The following is a 27,637-nucleotide window of genomic DNA, read 5'->3' as shown; positions in this document are numbered from 1 at the left end:
AATACTCTGAAAGTATTTTTCCCAAAAATATTATTACAAAATGGAAAATGGGACCTTGACATTGGAGCAACCTGGCACACACCACTTAATCAAATGATCAATGTTAATATCACCAGCAAGTAGGCATTATCAACATCATGCATACACCCATTCCTGAGGCTGCCATTCCACCTCTATTTCTGGCTGAAGTTCTTGGAATCACTTAGATTTTTCCTTCTGACTCTTCCCTACTTTGGGAAAGTAGAGTGTGTAGCAGAACTGGGAAGCCCTGAGCAAGAAAAAGAACAAACTCCCAGTGGTGCAAAGTTATAGGGAGACTGCTCTTATTAAAACTCTGGCCTGCTCTTCCTTCGAAACTCACTGTTTGAGAGCGTCCATAAGGCAACAGAAGGCTGCCTCATGGAACCTTTCCTCTCACTAAGCACTTAGTGGGTTTTAATACCAGAGTATTCTGCATTGATTTCTGTTTAGTAAGTAATAAATATAATCGGGCCCAAATCCCTTTGGATTCTTCCTTGTAACATCTCAGGTTTGTCTCTTCTACATCAGTTTCACCGCCGTCATTTCACTACCGTCATTCCACACTGTAACTGCAGTCATCACACAATAAATCTTGCATTGAGTCTTCTTTCCTTTCAATCAATCCCTCACACTACCAACAGATCCAACTTCTTCAAAATACTAACAAAAGACAGTTGATCTTGCTATATTTAATATATTCTAGAAAAACACCTGCCTATACACACCAGGAGATGCATGTAACAATATTCATAACAAAAAGGTTTAAAAAAGCAAGACTCTGGAGATAACATAAAATATTCACCAATACAAGAAAAAGTATAACTGTACAGATCAGTGAAAATTAATTATGCTTTTAAGCATCAAAATGGATGAAACTTAGTAATAAAACATAATAAGCCAGCTGCAAAATATACAACAGGGTTCCAGTTGTACCAAAACTAAATAAAATACTCATGATAGATATGTGATTAAACGGTAAAGAAAAGCAACAGACTGATTAAATACAAATTAAAAACTGTGCTTCTCTCTGGGGTCTGTGGTAAGAGATGGGGTCAGGGAAGTGCACAGGATAATGTACTGGTAATGTCCTACTTCTTTGCTGAATTTAAGAGTATTCAATTTTATGGTTATTCTTGCACTTTATCCACGTCATAAATATTCTTTACAGATATCATTTATTAGAAACAATTTCAAAATGCAGTCGAAGCACATGTAAGTTATGCATGATCCTGCACTGACAACTTTCAAAGAATAAGGAATATTTTACGGAAATACAGAAGCCTGGAAACAGAGATTTGAGGAACCTCACCACTTGACTCAAAAATTTTTTCCAAGAATACTTTTACCTGTTCTGATGAATCACAAATAAGTTAAACCAAGAGTTCTCATCTTCTTTTGGTCTCAACATTGTTACTTTTTTATTGACGAACATTCGATAGAGCCTTTCATCTGGAATGGACCCTAAAACAGACATTATTTTAAAACCGGTTTCTTATTTGGTTTAAAAATGAATGTTTTGCTTCTAAACTATGTGCTTCTCTAAGTATTTCATTTTCTTATAAGAGATATATTTGAAATCTGGAATCATTATTTACAAATGAGTATGTTCCAAGTTCTTGCACGACAGCTGCTGAGAAGACACTTGTATTTAAAAAATGTTTCTCATGTCAGGCATACATACCTTCAAAATCTGGAAAACATGGAATGAAAATTTAAAGTTTTCTATGCTTAAAAGGAAAAACAAAGCTGGGGGTATCACAATGCCGGACTTCGAGCTGTACTACAAAGCTGTGATCACAAAGACAGCATGGTACTGGCACAAAAACAGACACATAGACCAATGGAACAGAATAGAGAGCCCAGAAATGGACCCTCAGCTCTTTGGGCAACTAATATTTGATAAAGCAGGAAAAAACATCTGGTGGGGAAAAGACAGTCTCTTCAATAAATGGTGCTGGGAAAATTGGACAGCTACATGCAAAAGAATGAAACTTGACCACTATCTCACACCATACACAAAAATAAACTCCAAATGGATGAAAGACCTCGATGTGAGACAGGAATCCATCAAAATTCTAGAGGAGAACATAGGCAGCAACCTCTACGACATCAGCCAAAGCAACCTTTTTCATGACACATCCCCAAAGGCAAGAGAAACAAAAGATAAAATGAATTTATGGGACTTCATCAAGATTAAAAGTTTCTGCACATCCAAGGAAACAGTCAGAAAAACTAAGAGGCAGCCCACGGAATGGGAGAATATATTTGCAAATGACACTACAGATAAAGGACTGGTATCCAAGATCTACAAAGAACTTCTCAAACTCAATACACGAGAAACAAATAAACAAATCAAAAAATGGGCAGAAGATATGAACAGACACTTTTCCAATGAAGACATACAAATGGCTAACAGACACATGAAAAAATGTTCAAAATCATTAGCCATCAAGGAAATTCAAATCAAAACCACACTGAGATACCACCTTACGCCAGTTAGAATGGCAAAAATAGACAAGGCAAGAAACAACAATTGTTGGAGAGGATGTGGAGAAAGGGGATCCCTCCTACATTGTTGGTGGGAATGCAAGTTGGTACAGCCACTCTGGAAAACCGTGTGGAGGTCCCTTAAAAAGTTAAAAATTGAGCTACCCTATGATCCAGCCATTGCGCTACTGGGTGTTTACCCCAAAGATACAGACGTAGTGAAGAGAAGGGCCATATGCACCCCAATGTTCATAGCAGCAATGTCCACAATAGCTAAATCGTGGAAGGAGCCGAGATGCCCTGCAACAGATGACTGGATTAAGAAGTTGTGGTCCATATATACAATGGAATATTACTCAGCAATCAGAAAGAATGAGTTCTCAACATTTGCTACAACATGGACGGCACTGGAGGAGATAATGCTTAGTGAAATAAGTCAAGCAGAGAAAGACAACTATCATATGATTTCTCTCATCTATGGAACATAAGAACTAGAATGATCAGTAGGGGAAGAAAGGGATAAAGGAAGGGGGGGTAATCAGAAGGGGGAATGAAACATGAAAGACTATGGACTATGAGAAACAAACTGAGGGCTACAGAGGGGAGGGGGGTGGGGGAATGGGATAGACCGGTGATGGGTAGTAAGGAGGGCACATATTGCATGGTGCACTGGGTGTTATACACAACTAATGAATCATCGAGCCTTACATCGAAAACCGGGGATGTACTGTATGGTGACTAACATAATATAATAAAAAATCATTATTAATTAAAAAAAAAAAAAAAAAAAAAAAAAAAAAAAAAAATAAAGTTTTCTATGCTTAAATTCTTACTAAAATTTCCAATAATATGGTTTTTCACTATATTTATTATATATACTTTCGATCTAATATACACATTATAAAACAGAGATGTTAAAATAGGATGAGATAAAAACATGTACTTAAAAATAATATTCTTATAAATTATTTTTAAATAAAGATATTATGCTTTTAATAATATATGACTTTTAAATAATTCTTCTTGTACCCCCAAAGGATCACCTTAGTCTAGTAGAGAAGGCCAACAAAAACAACTTAACACACAAATTACACTTTTAAATACTATAAAACGGAAAAACGATGCTCAGATGGCAAATACCAGCGGGGGAACAAGTTGCTACTTTATACGGTCATTAGGGAAGGCCTTGGAAGAAAAGCCAATAATGCAGAAGCTAAAAACCAGAAGAAGTCTATCTTCTTAAAGAGAATTTATAGAGTGTGACCAATGGAACAGATGGTGGAATGCAGAACATATAAGCTGGAAAAAAAAAAGTCAAGGCATACAAAGTCCAGGGCATTAAAAGGAGGATCTACTTAGGTGTTGGAAGCCTTGAGAATGCTGACAAAATCTGAAGTGAAAAATTTGAGGGGAAAGGGCAGGGCAGTTTAGCCAATTAGCCTCGAGAGGTCAGGGTGTTTGCAGACAGGAAAGGAAGGGGCAAGCAGGAAGAAGGGCAATCAGTGACACCCCCCGCCCCCGACAAAATCTGTAAGTCTTCTGCCCTAAAGTCTGTAAGAAGCCTGAGAGAAGCTTGTGGGACACAGAACCTTAGGGACTGGTCAGTTTCCCTGTAGGCTGGGGAGTAGAGAAGAAACGTGAAATGAGGGAATCTGCTAACTGTAGAGAGAAGGGCTGGGGTGAGAATGTGGGGTGGGGGCTGGAATCCAGTTAAGGAGAAGAGAACAAGATGAAACAAGAGTTTGGGAGAAAATGGATGACTTGAGCGATGCCCCAGGCGGTGCCTGAGGCATAATGGGATCCGTCTTAGTCTGAAAGTGGAAGATCATCCATTTTCTGCAGCTACGATCCCTAGCACTGCAGTCATTAAAATACCTGTTCAAATCTTTTTAAAAAAATGTGTTTCACTTCCTGCTCTACCACTTGGGAAATCAGATATAACACTTTCATCTCATTTTCCTTATCTCTAAAATATAGATAACCATGATGCTTTTCTACTTTTTAGAAATCATGAACACTGGACAAAGACTATAAGCTCCCTAGGGTAAGTATTTAAATAAACCACCCATTATTCTTTTAAAAACATATATAAAGAGGGGCTCCTTGGGTGGCTCATTTGGTTGAGTGACCTGCCTTTGGCTCAGATCATGATCTCAAGGTCATGGGATCTAGCCCCATGTCATGTTCCCTGCTCAGCGGGGAGCCTGCTTCTCCCTCTCCTGCTCTCCCTGCTTGTCCTCTCCCTCTCTCTCTGGCAAATAAATAAATAAAATCTTAAAAAATACACATACACACACACACACACACACACACACACACACACATACACACAGAGACTTGAATGAAGTAAATAAGGTCTCCTAAGGCTTCTATTATACTAAACTCACCCCAAAAATATAAAAACTGCAGGATGAAGTTGTTTTCTGATTTCTCTCAGGGTACTTTAAGGTTGATTTAACATGGAATATAATTTTTATAATTATACACAATAAAAACAGTAAAGCTATTACATTCATAAAACAAAGCATATCAAGCTGAACTTAATCCAAGGAAGACTCAACAAACAGACTTTGAATGTACTCTAAAAATATTCTTTGATCTTTGTTTATATGGAATCAAACCTAGCAAATAGGTTTTTACCTACTGGACATTAAATAAATTGTAGATAGCCAAATTGATAAAGCAAATATTCTGAGCATTACAGATAACAGCTCTGGACTAGCACTGTCTAATAAAAATATAATGTGGGCCACTAACGCAGTCCAAATATGTAATTTTAAATTTTCTAGTAACCACATTAAAACAAGTAGAAACAGGTGAAATTAATTTTAATTTATTTAAGCCAATACATTAATAAGGTATTTTACATTTTTTTCTAAGTCTTGGAAGTCTGCTGTGATTTTATATTTACAGCACATCTCAATTCAGACCAGCTGCATGTCAAGTGCTCAATATCTACATGAGGCTGGTAGTTACCGTACTGGACAGTCAAGCTTTAGACATTCCAAAGACTTCCAAGATACCAAAATGCAGCTTTTCTAATTACTCTATAATTCTAACATTCAGGATTCTATACCTGAGTCTAAAATAAAGAAAAAAATTCAACAACAGAAACTAAAGGAATTTTTTTTTAAAACTAAAACTGCTATTAAAAGAAGTATCAAGGGATAGTGGTCCTTATTAAATACTAAAAAATTTCAACCAAAACCTTCTGGCATTTTTTAGTCACTCACCAAGAATAATTAGATCTGCCTCACTTTTTTCTAAACAGCAACAAAGTTAATTTCAGAATCTGATTTCAGTTGCTGTTTAAGCAACTATTTATTGACATAAATAGTAAAATAAAACCATCTTACCTAAGCCATATAAAGCAATTTTTGTGCTTCCTTTTTGGAGCAAAACTGGACTAATGTCGATCTTCTCCACAGACACTGAACGTCCAAAGTGATTTACAAATCCAGCACAACTTAAAATATCCAGGGCACACAGTGCATCTGCCTATGCAAAATATTGTCAAAGAATATTAATGTATATCTAAAAATAAGTAATCTACATATCGTATTATTACCTATTAAAGTATATTCCATATACTACTTACTAAAACATAGATTAGGTAGTGTCTCCTCAAAACAAAATTACAGTAGTAAAAGTATTTTCTAACTTTCTTCAATTACAAATGACCTACTGCAACTCGAACCACATGCTAAATACAAAGTTAACATTTCATCAAAACTTAAGATGTGGGACACCTGGGTGGCTCAGTCGGTGAAGCGTCTGCCTTCGGCTCAGGTCATGATCCCAGAGTCCCAGGATAAAGCCCCACATCAGGCTCTCTACTCACCAGAGGGGCTTCTCCCTCTGCCCCTCCTCCTGCTCATGCTAACACACTCTCTCCCCCAAATAAATAAATAAATAAAATCTTAAAAAAAAAACAACAAAAAACCAACAAAACTTATGAAGTCTTGGCCACCAAAAACAAAAACCAGGGGCACCTGGGTGGCTCAGTTGGTTAAATGTCCCACTCTTTTTTATTTTTTTAAAGATTTTATTTATTTATGTGACAGAGAGACAGCCAGCGAGAGAGGGAACACAGTAGGGGGAGTGGGAGAGAAAGAAGCAGGCTCCCAACGGAGGAGCCAGATGTAGGACTTGATCCCGGAACTCCGGGATCACGCCCTGAGCCAAAGGCAGACGCTTAACGACTGCGCTACCCAGGCGCCCCAAATGTCCCACTCTTGATCTCAGCTCAGCATTAAAAAATAAATAAATAAATAAAAACCAGCCCTGAAATATGCGCTTTGTAGTGTTAAGCAGACCTCTTAAGCCATGGGGGAAAAAACTACATAGCTAATGATTTATGGTATTAATGATCAGATAAAACAAAACAAAAAAATACTTGAAGTGCAGGACCGCTATTATTACCTTCCCTATCAAACAGGCAATAAGATGATCTAATTTAGATTTGAAACTACTGATGAGAAATCATTTCCTACAGCTAAGATTTTGAGCTAAGATACAAAAACACCAGGTAAACTATAAAGCTTTATACAAATGTTAGGTATTTATCCCTACTCCTGGTTACTTATTGTCAACCTCAGCACTAATGAAATAAAAGCATACCTCACACACCAATTATTATTCCAGATTTTAAAAAATTATCCAAAAAGCAGTATAAAAGCTTATATGAATGATACAAAGTCAATTTGACTTTCTGACTCAATTTGACTAAAGATTTCTGGGAAGGACAAGAATGCTTTCCACAAACTAAAGTGACAACAAACTGTAATGTAAGAACCCAATAATTACCCCTGTAGGATCGTCGTGATTGCCGTGAATACTAAACACTGGAATAGAAATGTTGAGATTGTCATCTTGGTAGTTCACCCATGGAAACCTTTAAAAAAAAAAAAAGTTAATGTTTCTATAAAAGACAAAAGCTGTTTTTCCCGATATCCTCCTCTAAAAAAGTAATGCAATTACGGGCAAACTGGATGATATAAGTTGGCAGAAGACCACTAGCTTGGAGCTTTAAAGAAATAAAATGCCAGGCAACGATTCATTTCAAGTTTGAACTATCTCAAAGTATTACACTTTAAAGAAAACACTGTAATATATGGTATTTGTGAGTTATATAAAAGATAGGCACACCTGACTAATGGGGAGTAAAAAAGCCTTAAGAATTTCGAAAGCCTTTGCGTTAGGGTTATTTGGAGAAGGGGGAGGGAAGGAAACATCCACTTTGGAATCCGAGATTCAAAATTCCAGTTCTACACTTACTACTTGTGCAATTTACAAGTCTCCCACCTACTCCTGCCCCTAATCATCCAGCAACTCTTCTCAGAGGCAAATGCAATTAGCAACTTCTAGTGTATCTTTGCAATAATATCTTATACCTTCATTAGCAAATAAATGCATCTCGTTCCTTCTTACACAAATGGTAGCACAATATAGATTTCTGTACCCTGCTTTTTCATTTAACACGTTTTAGAAACCATTTTGTATCAGTACATAAAAAGGTTCCTTGTGCTTTCTTGGGCAAGACAGTACTTCAATTGAATGAGCTACCATAATGTGTTTAAGTAGTTACGTAACTAATGGACATTTAGAATATTTCCAGTTTTTTTACTTTACGAATAATGCTACAATGGGTAATCTTGTACAAAGTTGCCCTTGTCAAGTATAAGAAAATATCTAGAGGAGAGCTAGATCAAAGGATGCACATGCAGTTGTAAATTTGGAAATACTGCCAATTCCCTCCATAGAAGTTGGACAAATTTACACATAATACAACAGCAATTCATGAGAGACAACTTTTTCCCTTTATTCTATCTACATAGTAAGTTACCAAGCTTTTAAATTTATGCCCATGGTTTTAAACCCTAGTGGCATGTTAGAATCATCTAGGAATCTTTTAAGATATAACAATGCTGATGACACACTGAGAGAGTAATTGATCTGAAGACCGTCATCAGTATTTTTAAAAATATTTCTAGGTAACTACAATGTGCACCAGAATTGAGAATTACTGATCTATGCCAATCTGACAGGAGAAAAATATCTCAGTAGAGTTTAATTTTGTATCTTTCTTATGAATGAATTGTTTTGTATTTTTCATATTCTTATATGTTTAAATGACACTTTTCCTGTGAACTATATATCCGTATTCTTTACCTACGTTTTTATTAACTCTTGGATTTTTAAAATTGATTTGAAAGAGCTATTTATCTATTGGGGAAATTAGACCTTAATTTGCAATGAGTTATAAATATTCTTCCTAGTTGAACTCTGACTTTCCATTTTGTTTGAGGCAGTTTTTGCCAAGCACAAATTTACTTTTACAAAGAAAAACATCAATTTTACTTTTACGGGTTCTCAGTTTGTATCATACACAGAAAGGCCTTTCCCACATCTAAATTTTTAAAAAATAACTAACAGTTTCTTCTAGTACGTTTATTGAATAATCCATATTTTTCCTGGAGATATGAGACACCACCTTCTTCAAATACTAAATTCCTACATGTGTTGAGGCTATTTTTGGAAGCTCTATACTCTTTCTCTTATCTGCCTGTCGAGTCGTGAGTCTTATCACATTTTTAATTACCGCAGCATTGTATTTTTTCCAGTTTTATCATGAAATAATTGACATACAACAATGCATAACTGTGAGGTATACAATGTGTTATTTAAAACACATATATTGCAAAATAACCGTTACAGCTAACACTCGCATCATGTCACTTTCCTTTTTGTGACAAGAACATTTGAAATCTACTCTCTCAGCAACTTTCAAGTATAAAATATTACCAACTATAATCACTATGCTGTACATTAGATCCTCAGAATTTACTCATTTTGTAACTGAAAGTTTATACTCTTTGATCAACATCTCCCCTTTTCCCTCAAGCCCTGGCCCCGGTTAACCACCATTCTAGTCTGTTTCTGAGTTCAGCTTTGTTAGAGTCCATACGTTAAGTGATGCTACACAGTATTTTTGTCTGACTTATTTCACAGCGTAATGCTCTCAAGGTCCATCCATGTTACAAACAGCAAGATGTCCTTCTTTCTCATAGCTAAGTAATATTTCATGTTCATATATACATGCCACATCATCTTAATCCATCTTTATCCACTCATCCATTGATAGGCCCTTAGGTTGTTCCGTATCTTGGCTACTGTGAATAATGCTGCAATGAACACAGAAATGCAGATTATCTCTTCAAGATCCTGTTTGCATTTCTTTTGGATACATATCCAGAAGAGGATTGATTGATCATATGGTAGTTCTATTTTTAATTTTTTGAGGATCCACTACACTGCTTTCCATTGTGGCTTAGTCAATTTACATTCCCACCAACAGTGCACAAGGTTCCTTTTTCTCCACATCCTCTTCAACATTGGTTCTCTCTTATCTTTTTGATGACAGCCCTTCTAACAGGTGTGAGGGGATACCTCATTGTGGTTTGGATTTACATTTCCCTGATGACTAGTGATTTGGAGTACCTTTTCATATACCTGTGGTTATTTGTAGATCTTCTTTAGAAAAACGTCTAGTCAGTTCCTTTGCTCATTTTTAATTGGATTGAATTTTGCTATTTTTTTTGCTATTGAGTTATGTAAGTTCTTTACATATTTTGGATGTTAACTCCTTATCAGATGTACGACTTTGTATTTTCTTCCATTCCATAGGTTGATTCTGTTGATGGTTTCCTTTACTGTGCAGAAGCTTTTTAATTTGATGTAGCCCCACTTGTTTATTTTTCCTTTTGCTGTCAAATCCAAAAAATCACTGCTAAGTATGATGTTAAGGAACTTACTCCCCATGCTTTCTTCTAGTTTTACGGTCTCATATTCAAGTCTTTAATCCATTTTGAGTTGATTTCTGTATATGGTATAAAAGAGGGGGCAGCCTCATTCTTTTGTATGTGGCTGTCCAGTTTTCCCAGTACCATTTATTGAAGAGACTGTTCTTCCTCATTGTACAGTCTTGGCTCCCTTGTCATAAATTAATTGACCAAATATGCATGGGTTTATTTCTGTGCTCTTTAATCTGTTGTAATGACCTATATGTCTGTTTTTATGCCAATACCACACTGTTTTGATTACTACCGCTTTGTAATAGAGTTTGAAATCAGCCTCCACCTTTATCTTTCTTAAGACTGCTTTGGATATGGGGGGCCTTTCGTGGTTCCACACAAATTTTAGGATTGTTTGTTCTATTTCTATGAAAAATACCATTAGAATTTTGATAGCAATTGCACTGAATCTGTAATCACTTTGGGTAATAAGGACAGGTTACCAATATTAATTCTTCCAATCTACACACATAGAATATCTTTCCATTTTTTGTCTTCACTTTATTTCACCAATGTCATACCCTTCAGTATACAGACCTTTCACCTCCTTGATTAAATGTATTCCTAAGTATTTTATTCTTTTTTCCTTCTATTTTTTTAATTTCTCTTTCTGTTAATTCATTGTATATAGAAATGCAATTGGTTTCTGTATACTGATTTTGTATCCTGCAGCTTTACTGAATTCATTTATTAGTTCTAACAGTTTTTTGATGAAATCTTTCAGGTTTCTATATATAATATTGTCATCTACAAATAGAGACGATTTCACTCCTTCATTTCTAATTTGGATGCCTTTTATTTCTTTTTCTTGCCTAACCGCTCAGGCTAAGACTTCTAAAATGATGTTGAATAGGAAGGGTGAGAGTGGGAATCTTGTCTTGCTCCCCATCTTAGAAGAAAAGCTTTCAGCTTTTCACCACCAGATATAATGTTAGCAGTGGGCTTGTCATATATGGCTTTTATTACGCTGAGATAGGTTTCCTCTATGCCCACTTTGTTGGGGGAATTTTTATCATAAAAGGATGCTGAATTTTGTCAAATGCTTTTTCTGCATCTATTGAGATTATTGTATAATTTTTATCCTTTGTTTTGTTAATGTGGAATAATACAGTTTCATATCTAATGAGGCTAGTCATTATTTAGCAGTCTTTCAGTTTCTCTATTTTTTTCTCTTATCTATTTTTCTATATGAACTAGTAAGTAAGAAGGGGAAATTATTCAGAATACAGCACAAAGAGATAAAGTAATGGACAAAATAACAACAAGGTTAAGAGAGATAAATAATATTTTAAAAGAGAAAGAACAGGAAATAAAGTCTGAAAATGTAATGAATAAAAATTTCCTAAAATTGCTTAAAAAAAAATCCTCAGATTGAAATGCATGATACCCAACAGAACAATTAGAACTAAATCCACAGATATATATGTCATAGTAAGACTGTGAAATGCTAAGGAAAATTAGAAAAACTTAATAGTTAAGTTTTCTTAACTGTTTTCTTTCTGCCAGTTACTATTCTAAGCAATTTTCTTATTAACTCAACTACTTCTCACAACAACTCTGTCAGATCACCACTATTGTTTTCCCATTTTATAATTATAAAAGTAAGATAGAGCAAAGCCAGGACACAAATTCAGATGGTCTTATATCAGAACCTATGCTTTTAATCACTATGTTATACTACTTAAATGATAGCAACTAAAATGATAGCGGACTTCTCAACAGCAACCAAAAATGAGAGTTTAGGACTCACTGACACTCAGTGAAAAAACTACTGAAAACTGTACTTCAGAAAGAAGAAAACGGAAGCCAGAGATAAAAATGAAATAGAAGAAGCAACAACAGTGAGCAAAGAAATAGGTAAACAGGTTGCAAAGGTGGATGGAGCAGTTTAAAAATAGCATACAGTTTAAAAATAAGATGAAAGAAAGAAGAAAACACTCAAGTTCTAGATCTGAATAGAAGACAGTAAAGATACTGATCAGAATTCATAAAAACAAGGCTGTATGTTTAAAATTACAGTAATCTTTTAAAATCCAGTTCTATACTAACCAAATTATCAATCCAGAGTAAAGTTAAATATAGCCATTTTCTTACATATAAAAATCTCTAAAAATTTCCCTCCCAACCTGAACTTATTTTAAAAATATAGATAAATAAATAAATACAGATAGGTCTGTTTTCATGCGTCAGTACATATATGTGTATTTCTTAGCTCTGGGGACTGAGAGAGCCTAGATGCAGTGACAAGATAATAGCAATGTGCAAGCCCAGCATCTAGATTTGGGCTTTTAAATATCATTCTCCAATGGAACCAGGGCTCTCTGAAGAAATGGATGGGTCTAAAGCTAGGGAAGGGAAAATAAAAATTTAGCCTGGAGCATCTTCTAGCACCAAAAAGTAAGAGGGGGGAAAGGATGAAGGTATGTCAAAAGCAGATAGGAACCCATCTGAAAAAGCATCCAATGGCTAAACTGAGAACAAACCATTTGAGCAACAAAATAGGTTACAATAGTATTAAATTATAATCCAAAGGAAAAAAATGGGTTCATATTGATATAAGCAAAAAAATAAGTGCCTACTGATAGACAGCTGAGTACAACAAATGCGGGATAAGGGACAAATCTTCCTTACAGAAGAATTCTAATTAATAAATGTAGGAAAAATGTGGGAAACAGAAAATCACCATTAAAACACCACAGTTATAACTACTATAGGCAAGAACCACTGGTGAATGCTAAAATAGAGGACAAACTTTAAGGAAATACAGAATAGGTGCACAGCCTCAAAATATCTCCCTCAAAATAATTACTAATGACTACGATAGTTTCAATATGCCCATATCCTATGACACTCCTTCCTCTCTCTAGGAAGTGGAACTTAAATCCCTCTCCTCTTTGAGTGTGGGCTAGACTTAGCAACTCATTTCTAATGAACAGTGTATGAAAAGGGAAAAATCCTAACTTGACAGCAGGGAACCCTGGCAGACACCACCTTAATCAAGAGATCAAGGTTATCCTCACCAGTAATAAGCCATGCTGACAGCATATACTCTGGATATGCTATGAGAAGGGCACTTCACATCTGTGGAATATTCTTTCCTGAAAACCCACAATCCTGGTCTAGTCACGAGAAAAACCGAAATTGAGGGACAGTCTATAAATATAAAATAGCTGACCAGTATACTTCAAAATTGGCAGGGAAATGAAAGGTAAGAAAAGACAGAAACTGGCATAGTCTGAGGAGACTGAGAGAACATTTCAACTACGTGCAGTGTGGTATCCTGTACAATGTTTAAGAAAAGATATGAGACTATCTTTACAACATGGGGTTCTAGGTGGATATTGTCAGTCAGTCCCCAGGAACAAATCTTAAGGAGAAAAAAAATGAGGTATCTGACTAAAATTTAGTATTTGTCAACAAAAGTCTCCACAAAAAAAGTCAAAAGACAATCCACTGACTGGAAAAAAAAAATAAAGGCCTAACAAATGTTTAATCTCTAGAATATATAAATAACCTCTACACATTCAAAAGGAAAAGACAAAAATCCCAATTTTTAAAATGGGCAAAGATATGAACAGGACCCAAATGTACAATAAAAATGTGAGAAGATACTCAGTCCCACAATTAGGGAAATACAAATTAGTACAATGATGTACAGAAAATTCAAAGAATTACACTTATTATGAAAATAACTTTTTGTAAAAGTGAAATGGCTAATTGTTGAGGTGTCTTTTACAAAAAATATTATACACAAGGAAACATTCACTTAAGCATTTAAATATACTTACTTACTAAAACCAAAGTTGACTGACTGATCGCTGAGAATTTCAAACTGTACAGGACGATCACCCATGCAATATTTTCTTAATAACTCAAGGCAGGTATGTAATGTTTTTCTTGACGGCTTATTTTCATGAAAAAGATCACCACCTAACAAAATAAAATCCACCTAATCAACAGAAAATAGTGTGAAAATTAGTATGTTTTCTGGGTAAAAATGTCAAAACTACAGATTAAAGAGGTAGAAAAAAAAATCTCATAAAAGATACTATTGTGTATGGAGATTTAAAGTTTTATAATTTATTTATTCAAGGGGCCTGCCAGTCTGTTGATTAATCTGACTCCAACTCAGGTTCCTAGGCCACCCTTCAAAAACGCCACCTTCAAATTATTATACCAAACCTCTGACTCATGCTACCCGAAGTGATCATTATTTCTTTTGTTGTTGTTGTTATTCAAATCAAACAGATTTAGCACTTTAACAGCACCTATGGACAAGACAGCCAATTCAATTCAGATTATTCATTCAATTCATTCAACAATTATTTAGGGCTCCTATAGGCACTGGCACCTAAGGAAATAGCAATCTACAAAACAGATGATGTCCATGCCCTCATTAAACACTGACAATGTGCAATTCCCCGTACTGGGCCCTGAGGATACAAAATGGATAAAATACAATCTCTTCCCTAAATATGTTGAGTCAAACTCAGACATGCAACAGAATGGATATGTAAACACACCAGGAGCAGCAATGACATCATAATCAATTCTAACTGAAGGGAAAAAAACCTCATCTGAGGGCAGGGAGTCCAGAAGGGATATGCCAACACGGTGGCATCGGAGTTGCACTATAAAAAGTAAATGAGACTTTAAGGAAGAGCATTCTAGGGGCGCCTGGGTGGCACAGCGGTTAAGCGTCTGCCTTCGGCTCAGGGCATGATCCCGGTGTTATGGGATCGAGCCCCATATCAGGCTCTTCCACTATGAGCCTGCTTCTTCCTCTCCCACTCCCCCTGCTTATGTTCCCTCTCTCGCTGGCTGTCTCTATCTCTGTCGAATAAATAAATAAAATCTTTAAAAAAAAAAAAAAAGGAAGAGCATTCTAGAAACAAGAGAGAAGCAAGAAATTACACAGAAAAAGTCCAACACTCACACTTTCAAGAAGTGTATAATTTACCTAAAGAAACTTGATTAAACTCTTACTTATACAAAAGAACCCAGCAGTACAGATCACTTGGGCTACAGCAGTGAAGGGGGGAGGAATACAGCACCCCCAAAAGAGGCACTTTGGCATGTGGACTGCTTTGAGCTAAAGGCAGTTAAGACTCGGCAGACTCAGGAAAAGCTTTTTTTTTTTTTTTATTGTTTTACCCCCCTTAACTGCCTGAAAGAATTTAGACAGGGGCCCATACCAGGAAGAGAGCTATTATCAGAGATAACTTTTTATATCCAAGAGACTTCTCTACACGGTATGGAAAACATTTGTTCTTCCCATCTTCCTATGAATTATCTTCCTCCCCTTTAAAGCCCCAGACCTCTACCCCCTTTCTCCTTAGCTTAGAATGGCAATATAAGTAAGCCTCAATTACTGACTGTCAGGGAGTCTAATATTTTTATGAGGCTCCTGTACATACAAAATTTGTTTTGCTCCTGTTCATGTCTCTTATGTCAATTTAATTATTAGGCCAGCCCAAGAACCTAAAAGAAAAGAAAGGAAAAGTTTTCCATCCTACAGTAGACAGAGAAGCTGTAATGAAAATGTGGGACTTCAGCTAGGTCTTCAAAAATGAACAAGATTTAAGGAAGGAAATGATCACAACAGTAGGAAAAAACAAAACAAAACAAAAAACATTTTGAGGGGGAGGGGGAATAGTGATCTAAATGATATAGTTTCACTTTCGCACCATGAAGAATTCCGGAGGCTGGGTACACAGCAATGTGAATGTGCTTAATGCTGATAAAGTGTACACTTAAAAATGGTTAAGATGATAAATTTTGTTATTTGTATTTACCACAAACTAAAAAAAAATTTTTTTTTAATTTTTAAAAGCTGGTTTGTGACTCCAGGGAACACTAAAAAGGAAACAACCTGCTTCTGTGGTATTCCTGCCAAAAGTGAATCTAATCATGAGGAAATATCAGACAAATCCAACTGAAGAATATTCTACAAAATAACTAACCTCAACTCTTCAAAAATGTCAGGGTCATGAAAAGACAAAGGCAGACTGACAAAAGGCAGATTAGAAGAAACTAAGGAGGCATGACAATTTCATGCAAAATGTAATCCTAGTTTAGGACCTGGACTCTACCATCCTGCCCCCAAATTGCTGTAACAGACATTACTGAGACAATTAGCAACATCTTAAAATTATGTAACAGTACTGAAACAATATTAGTTTCCTGGTGTTGATAACTGTACTGTGGTTATACATGCAATTTACTCTCAAATGGTTCAGAAAATCTACCCCAGTTCACGCTCTCATGCTCTCTCTCTCAAATAAATAAATAAAATCTTAAAAAAAAAATGGTTCGGAAAAAAAGTGTGCCTGTGTATATGTAATGAGAGAGAATAAAACAAATGTGGTAAAATGTAGGAAAATCTGGGTGAAAGGTAAGGAGAGGAATTCTTTGTACTATTCCTGCAACATTTCTGTGAGACTGCTATTGTTTCAAGATTAAAAGTTAAAAAAAAAAAATTCCAAGGAATCAAGGAGTAGAGATAAGGCTAGTTAGTGGCATGGACACACAAAATAGGGGACTCAAAGTCAGGAGAAATTTAGATTTCAATAATAAGAAATACTAAATACAAATAAAGGGTAACAGTAAATATACATCTGGAAGTACCAGCATGGGGCTGTTCGGGAGGGGGATGTTAAAATTAAGGAATGCAGGAAGGGAAACAAGGAAACAGAAGGGAAGCAAAGGACAAAGTACAAGAAAGAAGGTTATGCTCAGGAATAGAAGTATTTAGTACCTAAGAGAAGAAAGAAAACATGACTCTCCAGCAGGAAACAGACCTTCTTTAGCTGCCAAGTTTCTCTGCCCTCAGGGAAGGAGGAAGCCATCTTAAAAGGCAATAGTATTAGACATTCCCTCATTCATTAACAAATTTTTAAGAGTTACTTACTGCTTGCTAGATCCTTCCTAGATTTTAAGATAAAGCATGAACAAGCAGAAAAGATTTTCACTCTCATGTTGACTTTCTAGTGGAAAAGATCGATAAACAAGTAGACAATTCAACATATTATTTCAGATGGTGTTATGAAAGAAAATAAAGAGTAATTGAAATGTTTGGAGATATCCAGGAAGACCTCTCCAAAAAGGTAAATAAAATGTGCTCCAAGGAGAGAGAATCAGACATGCAAAGGTCCCAGAGTAGAACATGCCAGTGTGGATGGAGCACAGTGAACAATGCAGAGCTGTAGAAGTCTCCCGGCAGGGGCCAGATCAAGTTAAGCCTTGTAGTTTGAATTTTATTTTAGATTCAGTGGAAGGCCACTTGAAGATTTTAAGCAGCAGAGTGATATGATCTGACTGATGATTTTAAAAGTTCACTTGTGCAGCTATGCTGAATAGATGTAGGGAAAAAGAATGCCAACAGAAAGACTAATGGGGAGCTACTGCAGTCCAAAATAGGATAATATTTTGGGCTAAACATATAGGCACAGAAACAGAGTTTCCATATACATTCAGGAAGAAGAACCAAAGGACTTACAGAAAAACTGAACGAAACTCTGAGGAAAAGTCAAAGTTGAAGAAACTAATTTGTAAGTGCTAAGCATTTATGTTTACTCCCAAGCTCTCTCCAGAAATGTCCAACAGGTCATTTCAATGGCTTGCTGGAATGTTGACCTGAATGTCCTATTGGAATCTACAACTCAAAGGGTCTAAATCAGAATTCATCACCTTCCCACATAAAGAAGTACCTCTCCCTTATTTAGAAGGTATTCCTATTATTGGTACTACCATCCACCCAAATATAACATACTCTACTTTGTCCTCCCCCTTTCCTTCAACTCTACCCCTCAAGTATGCAAATCCAATCTTTAAATACCTCTTGTATTCACTTCCTCTTTTCCACCCCATGCCATTACTTTAAAAGTCGGCTGGTCTCCAATTCATGCTCTACCCTGTTGCCAGAAGATGTTTCATTGAATTGGGTACAAACTCCTCAATCTGGCATTTGAAGCCCTCCATTAATGCAGCTCAAACAGCATTTTTAGTCTTTCAGCACGCTAACATATGGACTACTAATGAGCCAAACTGACCTGTTGTACCCCTAACAGATCTCATACTGTCTCACCTCTATGCCCTTCTTCCTGCTTCCTGTGAAATGTACATTTTCTACGGTCTTCACCCATCAAAAGCCTACCCTTCCTTCAAAGCCCGAGTTAAGTGCCACCTCGTTCATTAAACTGATCTTGCTATCCTCTATATGTGATCTCTTCTACCTCTAAACTCCTGGAAAGGCTATTCGTAAGTTTCTTATGGTTCTTACCACATAAGACCTGGCATCTGAGCATTATGGACGTTTGTTTTATCTCACATACCGGTATCCTCTATGTTCTTGGAAAGCAAAAACTATGAGTCATCTTTCCATTTCAAACAGAAACTGCCACAGGATCCTGCACTTAGTAAACACCCCATAAATACGTGTAAATTTTTACACACTTCTAACAAACTAGCTCCTACCTGAATTAAGGTCACAAAGCACTTAAAATCCGTTTTGCGTTTATAGTATATTGATATTTAACCAGGCAATGTGAGCACATGAGCCTAAAAACAAACCTCCAACTTTAAGAAAGGAAAAGAGTCTGCTGACGAGGGGAGCATAGTGGAAACTTAAAAAATGTAAACCAAACTCACTTCATTTTCCTGGGCAAGTCTTAAAATTTCATCCAGTGTTACAAATGTATCCTTTCCTCTGACTGCATCTTTCTCCATAAATCCCAGATGAATATCTGTTGCAACTAAGATTTTAAATGTATTTCCATCATCACTATATAAAAAAAGAACAAACATTTCAGATAATTCATTAAAAGATGCTCAAGCAGATTAAAACCTAAATTCAGAAGATAAATAATAGTAGTTATACAGTGAAGTCACTTTTCTAGCTTTAAAATAGGTCTGAAAATTTGAAGCGTTCAACAGATCTACGTTACATAGTTTGCCTACAGCTAATTCAAAACAGAATACACATGAATTTTAAAAAGATTCTGTGACTCATTTCAAAAAAGTATAACCTTATTACAACTCCAGTTTTATACACTCCTTTGGACCCTGGACCTAAAATCTCCATTGTTTTCCAATTCTGTTCCGTCCCAAAATCCCAAGAGGATTTGACTCCACGTCTAAACTTGCTATTTATCTATTTTGTACTCTGCCAGGAAAATCAGAGTTGATTATTAATTTAAAAAGCCCTTCCTCTTACTTTATAAGTAGATTTTATCCCAATAAACTAGTAACTTACATTCAAGCCCCTGAAGGCACTTGCTTGATTCTATTCCCTATACAAAGTTAGTGTTTCATTAACAAATCTGGCCAAGTAACAAAACAGAATTATTTACAATTCCATTTGAATTTGGTAGTATTCAAAGGTACTCTCAGTTGAAGCAGCAATGTAGTAGTTATTAATACCTTCTTCAGTTTAATGAAACTTTTAACTTTCTCTAAATACTCAGGGTGCCTGGGTGCCTCAGTCAGTTAAGTGTCTCCCTTCAGCTCAGGTCATGATCTTGGGATTAGGATTCAGCCCCAGGGATCCCTGCTCAGTGGGGAGCCTGACTTTCCCTCCCCCCCACCCCCCACTGGAGCTCTCATTCTCAAATAATAAAAACTTTAAATTTTAAAAAAAACCTTTCTTTAAAACTTCTGTATCTGTGATCTCATCTCAACTTCCACATGTAAAGAAGTAGGTATTACTATCTCTGAAAAATGAGAAAACTAAACAGAAATTAAATGATTTATCACACAACTAAGTGGAAGAAACAGGATTTAACCACTCGGTTTATTTTCACTAAAACATAATGAACTTAAAAAAACTTTCACATATATCTCCAAAATTGAAAGCTTTATAGATGAGATTTTTCCAGAAAAGATTTCTCTTCAGAAACTTCGAAAATGATATATATGCACACAGTTCTAACTGCTACATACACACAGGCTGATCAGAATACTTTCAAGATCACATTACCCTATGCTTCCATAGCAATTTATAAAATATTTTCAAATGAATTCTCAGTTAAACATCTAAATTAACCTGAGAAAGGCAATTTTATTCCAATTACATACATAAAGTGAAGAAATTGAGGCAAGTTTCAGAGAATTGCTAACCTGCCCAAGGTGACACAGTATTAACCAAGGAACTGAAATCAGGGTGAAAGACTCCAAATCTAAGGCTTTTTCCACATAACTTCTGATTCTTTGATTTTCATTTTACTCAAATTCATTTCCAATTTATTCAATGCTAGAGCAATTTACTACTCTAAAAATCTGCTTAAATAGGTTTGCATTGACCAGTAAGACGTCCTCACAAAAGCTCAAGAATATTGATAGCTTCAATATTTTAAGACAAAATCTTAGAATATAAACTACATACTACAGTAATATGCCAAATTACTGCAAGACCTCAATCTATAGCTGTATATTATCTTTTAGTCAGTAAACATATAATATTAATTTTCTAACAATCTAAATATTCTTTTTGATGAATAACATTTCTGTTCACAGGCAAGCTATTTACTGCTAATTTTTTAAAGTAACTTTTCGTTCATGGGGATCATAGCTGATGGGCCTTAGAAATCCAAAGCAACAAAAATGATTCCAGAAGGCAAGTTCTTACAGGGCATCTGCAGGACTCATTTCTGTGGTCAGTCCAGTTCCTCTGGAACCAGTTTTCTCTCCAAGTACTCCCGGGTAGTGTGATCAAATACGTCAGAAAACTCACTCGATTCCAAATTCTAGCAAATTCTAAAAGCAAAATTACATTACTGTAAAACACATTATTTCAAAAACTATCAATTTTAGGAATCTCATTTTCATCTAAGCACCTACTGTATTTTTATTTTTTAAGAGCTCACAATAGAAAACAGCACATCTCCAGTACCATTTTAGTTTCACCACTATGATTAAACTATGGGAAACTAATGTTTATTAGATAAATGGACAGAAAGGGTCACATCCAGTAGTTCTGGTTTAACACAGAAACAACTCTGGATGTGCAGAAATGTTTAAATAGCAGCAAAGCCTACCCTGGAGCGTGGAGAAAATCCCATATTTCCTGCTCAACCACAAGACTGTTTAAAGGAATGGTCCAGTTTAGGAAAAAAGAAAGGCCCCACCTTTAAAAGTAGTGTAAATAAACAGAAACACGTGCTCCGCGGAAAACGCCCGGCGCCCTATAGACAAGTGGAAATGGCCAAGATATTTGGGGAAATAACCCCTTCCACGTCCGGACTCCTGGTTCCTTCCAGATTCTAAGCCTCAACACACCGCCCCCCCCCAACAACTGGACTCTTTGAAGCCAGAACCAGAATCCTCAAGGACTTAGCCGACCCGTCCTATTCTTTCCAAAGTGTCAATCCACTCAGGGCTTCCGCCCGGGATCCCACAAAATAGAAGGCGGTACGATTCCCAAATTACCCCAAACCTACACTCTCCAAAGCCCCCCGCCCTCACCGGACCCCCAGGCTATCTTTTACCCGGGAAAAAGGAGCGGGATTCGTGAGAAGAAAAGCAACAGAACCTCCTAAACCTGCGTGTTGAGAACCCGCTGGGCCATAAACCTGAATTAGGCGGGAGAAGATTAAAAAAAAAAAAAGGCAGCTTTTTCTCTCGCGATACCTCATTGATGACGTGCGCTTCAAGTCTTCCTCGGCTCTCATTGGCTGCCGAATGCCGTGAGGGATCGGGGAAAGAAGCGGCGACGCCCCGCCCTCAAGCAGGAGCCAATCCTGAGAAGCCGAGGGACGACCCCGGAAGCGAGGTTCGCGAAGGTGGTGTTTCCCTTCTTTAAGGTGGGTAGCTCTTGCTTGTCCGGGACCGCGATCCTTGGTCCCCTCGCGCCACCTAAAAACTACTGGGCCCTAGGGGGCGGGTCACCTGTCGACCTTGGCTGAGCCCTGCAGTTCAGGTCGCGTCGTGGGTCCGGCTTAGGGCTGGAGCGGCTTCTCCGCTCTTGGCTGTTTGGAAGGCCGCAGGCGCGACTCCGGGCCTGGGAAATGACCAATCGGTGCCAGAGGGCCGGGACTGGGGGCCTTCTCCCTCACTCCCACTCCCCCGAGTTAGAGCATTCGGACCCTTTTACTCTCTCTGCTTCCCCTTATTTTCACCCCTGGATCCCGGGGTTGGCACGTCTGTACTGCTTTGTGATGATAGCCGAAAGATACAGTACAGTAAAAAAAAAAAAAAAAAAGTGAAACTTTTGAATTACAAAATCAGACCTTTTAGTTCCATTGAAGCGTCCCTAATCTAGGGCACGTTTTAATATGTCCGAAGTTCGGTGCCTTCGCCTGTAAAATGGGGCTTATGACCGCATCTGTCACAGAGTACTTGTGAGGCGTCGACATGGTTAGATCTCTGTCGAAATGGCTTCTTTTAAGAAACATACTCTATTTTCTTCCTGGTGGAGTACCGTCAAGTAAGAATCTTAATCGATTTTTTAAAATCCTGAATCAGGGAGATGCACCTAGGTTAGACTCTTTAAATTAAATCTGTCTAAAATTAAAAAAGAAATTTTGTGTGTGAGTTATTGTATCTGGAGCAGTAAATTCAGAATTTATTTTAAAAAGTGGGGGGAGTTTTATAGAAAGGAAAGGGGAGGATAATATATGTGCCTTATTGGTTCTGTATTTGATATAATTAAATGAACTTTATGGTATCTGTTCAGAGTGTTTAATGAACTGATATGTGATCATTTTTGTGTTGCAAGGTTCAGGGATTAGCTTGATAGTAAAAAAATGAGAACCCCAATAGGAGTTCCTACATACAGATCATAAATAACAGAGAACAAACTGGTGATTGCCAGAGGGGAGAGTGGTGGGGAGATAGACAAAATGGGTGAAAGGTTTGAGGAGGTACAAACTTCCAGTTATAAAATAAGTAAGTCACAGAGATGAATAGTACAGCATAGAGAATATAGTCAATAATACAGCAAGTATAGTCAGTAATATAGTATACTGTGGTGAGCGTTGAGTAATGTATAGAATTGTTGAATCACTGTGTTTGTACACCTGAAACTAATATAACACTATATCAACAATACTTCGATAATAAAAAGTGAAAATTCCAAGAGAACTAATAAAACATAAAGCAATTCTGATGGGGTCTCAGTAGACTCTGAAAAGCTGAGCATGACTTGGAAATCCTTTAGTACAGTCATTACATTTTACAATGAAGTGACAGGCCCAGAGACATTATTAGTCATGAGTGATAAATTTAAACTTAAGATTAGTACTTTTGGCACTAGTAATAAAATCTAATGCTACATTAGGATTGAATACTATTAAACTTGTGAAATTAGAAAGAAATTAGTATCTTAAGGGAAGACTAACTCTGGAACTTCTCAGAATCCATTCCAGACGAAATCAATTGATAGGGCTTTAATTAAATTTGATTCCACAAATATTGATTAATGCCTTCTGTATAAGCAGGATATAAATATAAGTTAAATACGGTCCCTATCCTTAAGCTTATAATCATCTAAGGAAATAATTAGTGCTGAAATAAGGCAATAGGTAGAACAAAAAAAGCTGATAGAGAGAAATCTAATTTGGAAGTTCAAAGAAAGTCTTAATGAAAGAGATAACATCTGAGAAGAGCCTTGAAAGACTGATAAGATTTCAAGAAATATAATCGGGAGCCTGAGAAATGGTATTTTTTAAAGATACTTGTTAGTTATTTGCATTTTTAAAAATTGGTTAAGATTTAATAAGCTGTGTAACTCTTTAAACTGATGCTGGTTTATAAATTAATGTGGCAGCTTAGTTGAATAAATGTCACTTCCTTCAAGAAGCCTTCTCTAATCCCTTAGGACTGGGTTAATTATAACCCTCTTGTATACTCATTGTATCTGGACAAAGTCCTGTGGTAACACAGATCTTGCTGTTGTTGGCAGTCACCTCCACTAGACAATAGCCTTCGTGAGCTAAGACATGGATCTTGTTCATTAATGAACCCCAATACCCAAAGACTGGCACAGACCAGGCATCCTTTCATATTTGTTGAATGGAGTGAATGACAGCCGAAATTCAGTTCACAGCAAGAAGCCAACTAAGAACTATATTTGTCTATCAATGAATGGGACTCCTTTTTAAAGCGATGAATTTTCCCAAGCCTGAAATTATTAAAGTAGAAATAGGATAGTTATAGATGTTATAATAAAGATATCTGCATTGATGAGAGATTTGTACAGATGTCCTTGGGGCTATTCCATCTCTAAGAGTGCCTGATTCTTTGAAGTAATTTATTAGAAACTAAAAGTTTTTGTTTCTGCTTTACATCATCTATGTGTCTAGTTTATAAAAATCATGAATGTGCCTGTCTTTTTAATTATGATTTAAAAGCTTTAAGCATTTATCACTCTTAGTATAATACAATAGTATCAGAACAAACAAAATAAGGAGTTTTAACCATTAAAGGTATAGATAACAAATCTCAGCTCTGGTATTTAGAGAATGTAAAGACTACCAATAAAACCAAAAAGTTTAGACAGGGTTTATTGTGTATGTTTGCAAGATTTATCTGTGCTGTTGATAAACAGTTACTGTCTTGCTAATAATTTTTGTGTTTGTGTTTCCAGATCTTGATGGATAAAATACAGCAGACATAATTCATCTCTAGAAAGATTATTTATACCCTGGCATTTGAAATGTTTTGTATTTAGTGTCATAGTAAAAATGGAAAAAGGGAAAGTAAATGATGATGGAAAACCAGACCCAGAAAATTCCTTGGACTTTTCTGAACACTTTAACCAACTTGAATTGTTGGAAACACATGGACACCTTATTCCCACTGGTACCCAAAGTCTCTGGGTAGGGAATTCTGATGAAGACGAGGAGCAAGATGAAAAAACCGAAGAGTGGTATCAATTGCAAGAAAAAAAGATGGAGAAAGATCCAAGCAAATTGCTTCTTTGGGCTGCGGAAAAAAATCGGGTAAAAAAAAAAAAAATTAAAGAGGAAACCATCATATAGTAGGAAAAGTATTGGATTCAGAGCCAGAAGACATGCCCCTGAACCTCTATTTGGTTTGTAACTTTGGGCATATCCTACCATTCCTGAACCTCTATTTTCCTACCTATAAAAGTGGCCATGATAATACCTGTATCTTTTATACAGGATTTGAGGATCGAATGAGGCAATGTCCATGAAAGGACATAGTAAGTCACAAAGCATACTATTGGGTGTTATTTGGAAGTTAAAGGGATAATAATAAAGTTAGCAAGAAATCACCTATATTTTTAGATCATTTATATTCAGTCATTAAGATCATCCTAGAGACAACTATCATTTAGAAGAGGGAGGATGGGAATTAACATATGTTGTTTTGAATGCCGACTATACCATGCACTTTACTACATTATTTGATTTAATCCTCATATATCCCCACAAGATAAGTAATATTCTTCCCTTTTACAGTTCAAGAAAATGGGATTCAGGAATATTAATTTGCCCAATATCATCTAAGTAGCATCATCAAATGTATTCTTCCCACTCAGCCACGTCTACATTTTACTAAGTTCTTCCATGTCAGTGGTAGTAAATTAATACCTAAAAGTCTTGCATGTTTGGATAACTTTTTCACCCAGGAGCACACTGCATCCCACCAGAGATCCAAAGACCAAATTGAAAATCACTTCCTGAAAACATGTTTCTAAAGTTGTTTTAGTTTGAAGGAATTGAGCTCCTTAATCTCTGGATTTCCTTGTTACCATTGTATTCTTCAGATAAAGAAGTTTATTTTTCAAAGTTTTATGCACTATGTATATTGGTGTGATAATCCTACTGTGGAAAAATCAGTTATTATGTTTTCACTAATGAAGTATAAAATATTAAATACAATTATAGTCTGTATTACTCATCTAGAACTAAAGCTTTTATGCAATGGGCCTTAATTGGACCAGGAGTAAATGTATGATAGTCATACATTCAATATTGATATTTGATATTCAGAGAGTCACATTCTTAGAAGCAAGAGTGTGGTCAACACTAACTTGTTCATTCTTAAGTCTGTGGCCCTCTCTGCCCCCAAAAGAAATCTTTAATCATTTTTTTCTTAAAGTCATCTGCTAAGTTTTTATGGAACTTAAATAAATTTACCACCACTAGACAGTTTAATCTTCTTCATTTACTGTTTTGGGTCCAGTTGGGTTTTGAAAAGATCCCTTTTCCTTCTCAGCTTACTACAGTGCGGAGACTACTGTCCGAAAAGGCCACTCACGTGAACACGCGAGATGAGGATGAATACACGCCTCTTCATCGAGCAGCCTACAGTGGACACTTAGATGTGGTGCGTGAGCTGATTGCCCAAGGGGCAGATGTCCACGCGGTGACTGTGGATGGCTGGACACCCTTGCACAGTGCTTGTAAGTGGAACAATACCAGAGTAGCTTCTTTCTTACTCCAGCATGACGCAGATATTAACGCCCAGACAAAAGGCCTCTTGACGCCCTTACATCTCGCTGCCGGGAACAGGGACAGCAAAGATACCCTGGAGCTTCTCCTGATGAACCGCTACATCAAACCAGGTCTGAAGAACAACTTGGAAGAAACTGCCTTTGATATTGCCAGGCGAACAAGTATCTATCACTACCTCTTTGAAGTTGTGGAAGGCTGCACAAATTCTTCACCTCAGCCATAACGGTTCTAATAATTTTCTTAAGTTTCCAAGTACCAGTGCCTCCTTTGTGTGAGATAGGAAATATCCCCATGATACAAAGTTGACATCAAAAGTTTTACGATAGAAATGCAGTGGTACACATTCTAATGCCCTTCCAAGTGAAATGCCTAACCTCGATGTCAAAATGTATTTGAAAGTTGTTTGGATATATCTTTACCGATCTATGTGGACTTTGTAATTTTTATCAGAAATAATTTTAACACACTTATACTCAAAAACTTGTAACGGGTTGTACAGAAAACTAATGATATTTTTGGTGCTGATCCAAGAGAAGTGTATTTTTAAATATCCCCCATCCTGGATCTTTGTGGAGTATTTAGTATATTGACATGTATTTTTATAAGGTGAGGTAACTTGGAATTTAATTTAAAAATCTCAAGTATACTGGTGCAGTTCAGCCATTTTCTCTACATCACTATAGCCATTTGCTTTCATTTTAAACCATCAGAACTAACTTATTAGTGACTTGAATTGTCAGAAGTTTAAAAAAACATTTAAAAAGCTTAGATCTTTGTCTTTTAGAGCATAGACCATTTTCAGCAAAGTAGTCAGCTAAAGAGTTTAGTCCGTGAATGTTATATACTGCCTCGGCTACC

At 36.4% G+C, this 27,637-nt stretch overlaps 2 protein-coding genes across 15 annotated transcripts in view; one reads left to right on the top strand and one right to left on the bottom strand.

The window, feature by feature from the left end:
- MRE11 (MRE11 double strand break repair nuclease) overlaps positions 1-21,976 on the bottom strand; it is a 76,952-nt gene extending 54,976 nt beyond the window's left edge. For 9 of the 13 annotated variants that reach the window (XR_015726961.1, XR_015726962.1, XR_015726964.1 and 6 more), the window contains exons 1-7: positions 21,845-21,976; positions 20,986-21,113; positions 19,011-19,143; positions 14,150-14,310; positions 7,315-7,402; positions 5,865-6,006; positions 1,368-1,482 (exon numbers count right to left, since the gene is read on the bottom strand). Coding sequence is in view for 5 of the 13 variants with exons in the window: in XM_045790778.2 (XP_045646734.1) it covers positions 1,368-1,482; positions 5,865-6,006; positions 7,315-7,402; positions 14,150-14,310; positions 19,011-19,143; positions 20,986-21,005 (659 nt within the window). In the remaining 8 variants the exon portion in view is untranslated. Of the gene's footprint in view, positions 1-1,367; positions 1,483-5,864; positions 6,007-7,314; positions 7,403-14,149; positions 14,311-19,010; positions 19,144-20,985; positions 21,114-21,484; positions 21,620-21,844 lie in introns of those variants that run through there. The other 4 variants (XM_045790777.2, XM_045790779.2, XM_045790780.2 and 1 more) reach the window with 4 other exon arrangements.
- A 119-nt stretch (positions 21,977-22,095) lies between these two features.
- Positions 22,096-27,425, top strand: ANKRD49 (ankyrin repeat domain 49). 2 transcript variants are annotated; one of them, XM_045790784.2, is made up of 3 exons: positions 22,096-22,159; positions 24,943-25,297; positions 26,541-27,425. In XM_045790784.2, exons 2-3 carry the CDS (start codon positions 25,040-25,042, stop codon positions 27,000-27,002), a joined length of 720 nt encoding a protein of 239 aa, XP_045646740.1. In that variant the 5' UTR covers positions 22,096-22,159; positions 24,943-25,039; the 3' UTR covers positions 27,003-27,425. The 2 variants fall into 2 exon arrangements, with proteins under 2 accessions (XP_045646740.1, XP_045646739.1); XM_045790783.2 differs by lacking the exon at positions 22,096-22,159 and adding an exon at positions 22,261-22,782.
- Positions 27,426-27,637: the final 212 nt, after the last annotated feature.

This window comes from Ursus americanus, chromosome 16, assembly GCF_024610735.1.
Source record: "Ursus americanus isolate L20-20 chromosome 16, mUrsAme1.1.p, whole genome shotgun sequence".
Lineage (NCBI taxonomy): Eukaryota > Metazoa > Chordata > Mammalia > Carnivora > Ursidae > Ursus > Ursus americanus.
The sequence above is the reverse complement of the archived record's forward strand: the minus strand, read 5'-3'. Positions and strand labels throughout refer to the sequence as shown.

Excerpts from the sequence above, each read along its gene's own strand:
- ANKRD49 (XM_045790784.2), top strand. The coding sequence starts at position 25,040 with ATGGAAAAAGGGAAAGTAAATGATGATGGAAAACCAGACCCAGAAAAT. Across the intron at positions 25,298-26,540 it reads GGGCTGCGGAAAAAAATCGG|CTTACTACAGTGCGGAGACT; the intron begins GTAAAAAAAAAA and ends TTTCCTTCTCAG.